The 6744-nt window shown below is 36.1% G+C and overlaps 1 protein-coding gene across 1 annotated transcript; it reads left to right on the top strand.

Moving 5' to 3' along the window:
* Positions 1–2648: 2648 nt before the first annotated feature.
* LOC110762559 (HXXXD-type acyl-transferase family protein) lies at positions 2649–6297 on the top strand. The gene is made up of 3 exons (XM_021965208.2): positions 2649–3340; positions 4742–5230; positions 5640–6297. Exons 1-3 carry the CDS (start codon positions 2882–2884, stop codon positions 6132–6134), a joined length of 1443 nt encoding a protein of 480 aa, XP_021820900.1. The 5' UTR covers positions 2649–2881; the 3' UTR covers positions 6135–6297.
* Positions 6298–6744: the final 447 nt, after the last annotated feature.

Here is a 6744-nt window from a genome sequence, read left to right as displayed (position 1 = left end):
TAACATTACATATACTTTTTCTCCACAAATGATATCGAGGGAGGAGGAATTCGAACACATGATCTTGGATATAGGGATATCAACTCTTCTAACAACTTGTGCTACATCATTACATATATTTTAATTGCGAGTTCCATGATTTCATAAGTTATTATTCTTCAAATAGAGACATAAAACTCAGAACCTTCCAATCTCTAGCCTAAATTAATTAGATGCTAATGACGGGTACTTGTCTTTCACTGTTGAAAGCGTACGTTCCTAGGTCATCAAAAGCCCCACATGTTCCATACTCACTCAACCAGGTTGGCCAAGTTTGTATTATTATTAATCATGTTCATCCCTTGTAAATTAATAAAGTCTCACTTAGCGGAAAGAGAGAATAAATTTAAAAGCTCTCGAGGTCCACTATTGATGTACCAAGTTCAATCGTCGTTTTATTTTCTTCCTTTTGAGCAGCATCAAGGGTTCACCAGTCATTTTCTTAAGCTTCTTTCGATCTTTGAAGTGAACCAAAGAACACCATGTCATGTAGTTTTCTTAATTATTCATTTACCTAATTTTCCTAGCGCAATGATACAATATATTATTTTAATTTATATGCGCAAACGATAATTTAGCTTTCTCTAAATTACTTCGATCAACTGACCTAACACACAAATCATGATTCTTCTAAAATCGGAAGACATATACACAACAGAAAGATATGAGAACATAATTGTAATAATTGTAGGACGAACTAGCTAGAAATCCGTGCATGAAGCCCTGAACATGTCTTCTGCACCCTTTGTGTAAAAAAGGAAAAAAGGAAAGAAGTTGATTTATTAGGTTGTTTGCCCATAGATAACATTAAGAAATAAGGATGGGGTTCTCTCAACAAAAAGAAAAGAAAAGATGGGGTCGGGACCGTTTGACATTTACACAGTATTGCTAAACAATTATTCAAAATAAAATATTTTAATAAAATATTTGGGAATACATTTTGGATTATTATAAGCAATTTAGAACTATAGTTGATGTGGCATTAAAAAGACAGGCACATGCATCGCTGAATTTGCACAGGAATTATTGTGCTCGATGGAAACACATAAAATTTGTCATGAAGTTGAAAGATATGCACGTTGACTGGATCAAAGTTCAGAAATTGTTGCCAATAATTTGAAGTAAGTAAAATCAGATATTAGAAAAGATAAAGATGCAGGCATGCACTAGGCACTAGGCACTAGTTAGCTAGAGTCTATAGAAGAAAAGAAAGAAAACACATTCCTTTACAACTTTAATTAAATAATAGATCTAATTTATACTCTAAGCAATATAATTATTATGTGATAAATTAAATTAATGTATAATAATTAAAGTGAAGAAAAGGTTAAGCAAAAGAAAGAGCCCCGAAAATAAGGCAAGGTGCTGGGAAAGGTAGATACAGGAAGAGACAAAGGGCGGGCTTTAAAACCACGCATGCTTTGCTATCAAGAGAGAACCACTTGCCAACCCCTCTCCCTCTCCCTCTCCCTCTCCCTCTCCCCCTCCCTCTCCCTAGTCTAGCCTTCTCTTTCCCTCAAAGACATGCCAACCTGTTCTTCCAACAGTAAGCTTCACTTCAACCCCACACATCTCCTTCTCTTCTCACTCCAATCTTCCAATCACCAGGTCCACCTTTTCCCGCTAAACAAAACAAAAAACAAGTTTCTATGCATCTTGTTGCCTTTATATATTCGACCTAGTAGTTTTTTATACCGTTTCATTTCATTCATTGTTCCTTTTTTGGTTTTCAACTGCGTATATACATATATTTTAGATATGTATGCCCTATAGAAGGATTCAACTTGAGTATCTACTTTAGTTTGGAGCTAAATCAAATTAAACATCAATAACATTTACCACTGCACCCGAGATTCTAGGTTCGATTCCCCCTTTATCCAATATCACTTATATAAAAATTCAAACCAAATTACAGTAATGAGAATGGGTTTAAAATATTGAAAATAAACATATAAAAATCAAAAGGGCAAAGTCTAATTGTCAATGTTATGGAAGGTGACATGCATGGTAACTTAACAGATGTTCGAAATAACGTTCTAACTACCTTAATACATATATATATATATATATATATATATATATATTATAACTAATTAGTATATATAAATGTGGTTTTTAAAGTAGAATGCTTTTGTTTAGTCGCTGTGACAAAGGCACATGTTGCTCTTAACCTGATATGACATGCTTCTTCATACATTATTACAGACGGGAAGCTTTTGGAAATATCAAAAAGACCTCTGATTATTTGCAGCACCTGGCTCCAGAATAAGTAACAAACAAAGCTAGGGTTACAGATATATGTGATGTGATAAGTCTCCAAATTAATATAAGTTTTCCATTTTTTTCTTGAATTATTATCGACCTAGCTCAAGAAAAATGAACGTCTGCGATGGTCCCACCAAATAGACGTACTCCCTGGGGTCCACCCATGGAAGATGATGGACTAGAGTCTAGAGAGAGAGAGAGAGAAAGGTAGTGGGTTTCCAAGTGCGAGACAGATCATAACACTACAGAAAAAAGCACAGGAGGAGGAGGAGGAGGGGATATGTATATATATATATATATATATATATATATATATATATAGTACTATAGTCTTAAATTCACCTATTAATTCAGTCTTTAATTTCTTTCATGATAAAAAGTACACAGTACCATGCAAAAGCATGTGATTGATTCTGAGTAGCCATATAATTAACTAACCTCCCTACCCATCTCTATATATTTACCCAACTCCTCACCTCTCTCTCTGTCACAGTTGTTAGTTAAGGCCAAGCTAAGCTTGAAAAAAAAAACCTGCACTTGCTACAATAAAACAGCTTTTAGTACAATCTCATCTCTCATGGCCACAGAACCTGATTTTGGTGATTACTTAAGGGTTATTTCGATCACCAAAACCGCGTCTGTGTTTCCAAAAGTTTTGCACCCTCCAAAAATTCTCACCCTCTCAAACTTGGACAGGCAGTGTCCAGTCCATATGTACTTGGTTTTCTTTTACGGACACGAGAATAATAATTTGTTCGTTGATCGTGATTCAGTTTTCAGAGGCTTGAAGTGTGGCTTGGAGGAGGCTCTGTCGGTGTGGTACCCGGCGGCGGGGAGGTTGACCTTGAACCCTAGTGATGGAAATAAGCTTAACTTGTGGTGCAACAACAAAGGAGCTATTCTGGTTGAGGCAGAGACGCAGGTTGAGATCTCTGAGCTTGGAGACCTCTCTCAGTACAATGACTTTTTGGAGAAGTTGGTTTACAAGCCTGTGTTTGATGGAGACTTCTCTCAGATGCCTTTGGTTGTTGCTCAGGTACGTACTCATCAAATTGATGACCTTATTTCAATATAGGGAAATTTGCAGCACCTAAACTTTTAGCCATATATGCTTTTATTACATGAACTTTCAATTTTTACCATTAATCACCTCAACTTTGCAAAGTGTAGTAAATTATCTCCTATGTGTAACTCCATTAAAATTTCCGTTAAATAAAGTCACAAGTTGAACATATGATATTTTTTAAAGGAAACTTTCATCAATTTACTATAATTTTTTTTGCCAAATTATTATAATTAAAAACATTTTTTAAAACTAACATAATTAAAAAGAAAAAAAGGAATTCAACCTAATTATCCCATTAGCTCCCCTTCCCCCTTCTCCTTCACGACAGCCCCCTTCCCAGCCAAAAGGCCACAGCCCACAACAATCCATCCCTCCTACCCCACCCTCGCCCTAAAACTCCCCTCCCCACTCTCTCTCTCTCTCTCTCTCTCTCTCTCTCTCTCTCTCTCTCTCTCTCTCTCTGTGCACAAACAATAGGCCAAGCTCTGCAAATCAATAACAAATTCAGCTTTAACTAGGTTTGCCAAGTTTGATTTTACTAGCACAAAGAAAAAAGGAAAAGGACTTGATTGCTAGGTTTTAATGTATTAGAGAACTAGGGTATGTTTAGCACTCTTGAGCATATCTTCCACTTTTTGTAAGACTTCACCTTGAATTGCAAATTGGAATTGGAGGAGAAAGATTTTGGGGAGGCAAGAGATAATATGCTTACTTAACAAAAATCTTAACAGAGTTACACGTAGATGATGAATTGCTATATTTTATAAAGTTTAGGTGGTTAATAATTAAGATTAAAAGTTCAAGTGATAATCACGCACGTACTTAAAAGTTCAAGTGATATTTATGCAAATTTCCCTTCAATATATATGCATTTCTTAATTTAAAGAGAGAAATCATGTATATATATGTGTGTGCGTGCATGTCTTTTTAATTGTTCAAAGACATTAATGTGTTTCTTGAAATTAACCCTTCATAGCTAGAACAAATCCCAATTGGACCAATTCCATTTTCCTTATTATTATTATTATTATTATCTTTATTTATGTTTTAATAAATTTAATATTATTAATTATTTTTCAGACAAATCTTTGTTTATTCTTCATTAGGGTTTCTTGAAATTACATATAAGAAAAAACTCCTTAATTTGGAAGCATGCTCCCTATACACTGAATAAGGAAAATATGCGTGTAACCAGTTGACAGGGACATTGAGTCCGCCCCATGTCACCAAAGTTTGAGTTCCCTTTTCCATGCATAGATTAGATTAATTTGGAGTCATTTAAGTCATCGTTTATATATTAAAAAATATGTGTGTGTGTTGTAATTGAATTAAGTTGGTTAAATTATTCTTGGAATGGTTACGTTGGTGTAGGTGACCAAGTTTGGGTGTGGAGGCTATTCAATCGGTATTGGTATCAGCCATTCGCTGTTTGATGGCCCGGCGGCATATGACTTTATGTGTGCATGGGCTTCAAATTCTGCCGTAATTATGAAACAACACAAAGCTTTGGAGCTGCCTGATAAGTTGCCAGTGCACGACAGAGGGACACTGTTGATGGGTAAGTTTGGTCATGAAGCTCCAAAAGGGGTTGGTGCAAAGTTCTTGCAAAATGGGAACGACGTCGTCCCTTCGGTATTGACAAGGGCTGCTGCCGTGGATCATTTGTACCAATTGATAATGCAAGCAGCAGCAGCATCCAGTGACCAGATCAAATTGGATCAAATTGAGAATAATTATGTTCATAAAACCTTTCATTTGAGCGGTGCATTGATAGAGAGTTTGAAGAGGGAGGTTTTTGGTGGTGACATGGGTGGTTTTTCTTGTTCATCCTTTGAAGTTGTTGCTGCTCACCTCTGGAAGGTAAATTTATCAATTCAATTTGCCACTGAAACTTTAGTTTTATCAAAATTACCGACCACAAAAATTATTCGAGTTTTTATGAAAATTCAACACACTAATTAATGTATTCAATTGAGATTTTGAAGGAGTTTAAAAGTTTGGGAATATTCACTTTGTGTTTACACTCCACTTGTAGTTTGTATTAACCAACGTCGACAAAAAAATACTGTCGTTTTTTTTCCTTTTTTGGAAGTAGTTCCAACGTACCAGTTTATATGCAACTACGCATCAATCAAATCAAAGACATAAACTCAATAATCAAGAGCAATGTCAAACTTAACGAATTGTTGGGTTAATCCATAATAGTATTTCTTTCTAATTGTTCATCACAAAATTGAAGATTCATGAATAATTTATGTGAATTTATCAGGCAAAGACCAAAGCTTTAGGAGCGAGGAAGGAGACAATGGTGTGCCTGCAATTTGCAGTGGACGCGAGGAACAAGGTGGAGCCTCCACTCCCTGAAGGGTTCAGCGGCAATGCTTATGTCCTTGCCTCTGTTGCCCTAACAGCAGGGCAAGTAGAGCAAGCGACCCACAAAGCCATTGTTGAAAAGATAAGGGAAGCCAAGAACTCTGTTACAAGCAACTATGTCAAGGCATATATGGAGGCAGTTGCAGGGCCCCAGACATCTCTGCCTCCTCTCAAGGAGCTCACTTTGATATCTGATTGGACCAGAATGCCCTTCCACAAAATTGGGTTCTTGCAAGAAGCAGCAGCCTATGCTTCTCCACTGGTTTCTCCAATCCCACAGGTTGCATATTTTATGCAGAATCCTAGGGATAATAGGGGCATTGACATGAGAGTTGGATTGCTTCCACACTGCCTCAGTGCCTTCACTCGCTACTTCCTCACTAATAAATGAGCAGTGAAAACTTAACCCGCTTTTGGGGCTCACTCGGGTATAGTGAGTCGAGCGAGAAAAGCACTGTTAGGATTAGAATAGATCAAGAGTTCGTTTGGTCGATCCAATGTAACAAAAACAAAGAACAACTTGCTGTGAAACTGTTTGATTTGTTTAGCGTCTACTTTTCTCTTTTTGTTTGTAAGTGGTGTGGGGCGGGGGTTGTGAGCAAGTCTTTAGGTGGTCTTTGATGATTAGATGATAATATATATATATATATATATATATATATATATTAATGATTATGATTTGCCATATGAGTTGTTCAAAAGCCAACTATTTATTCCAAGATATATGTGAGATGGTCGTTTGGTAACGCACATTACAGAACAAACTCAAATTATAAAATTATGGTGACATGTACTATTCTTGGTCAGGCGAAAGATGCTTCAATAAATTGTGAGTCCTGTCATTATCTCAATCAAATCGTAATCTTCATATTCGTGCATGTAGAGCCACATATAAGACTAAATAATTCACAAAATTCTTCTTTCATTTTTGTAATATATATATATTAAAATGAAGAAAAATAAAGCTGCTGCGTGTGAGGAATAGAATGCTAGTTATGCAG

The sequence above is a fragment of the Prunus avium genome, chromosome 1 (genome assembly GCF_965620075.1).
Source record: "Prunus avium chromosome 1, drPruAviu1.hap1.1, whole genome shotgun sequence".
NCBI lineage: Eukaryota > Viridiplantae > Streptophyta > Magnoliopsida > Rosales > Rosaceae > Prunus > Prunus avium.
The sequence above is the reverse complement of the archived record's forward strand: the minus strand, read 5'-3'. Positions and strand labels throughout refer to the sequence as shown.

Coding starts and splice junctions, on each gene's coding strand:
- LOC110762559 (XM_021965208.2), top strand. CDS start 2,882: ATGGCCACAGAACCTGATTTTGGTGATTACTTAAGGGTTATTTCGATC. Junction 3,341..4,741: donor TGCCTTTGGTTGTTGCTCAG/GTACGTACTCAT, acceptor ACGTTGGTGTAG/GTGACCAAGTTTGGGTGTGG. Junction 5,231..5,639: donor TTGCTGCTCACCTCTGGAAG/GTAAATTTATCA, acceptor TGAATTTATCAG/GCAAAGACCAAAGCTTTAGG.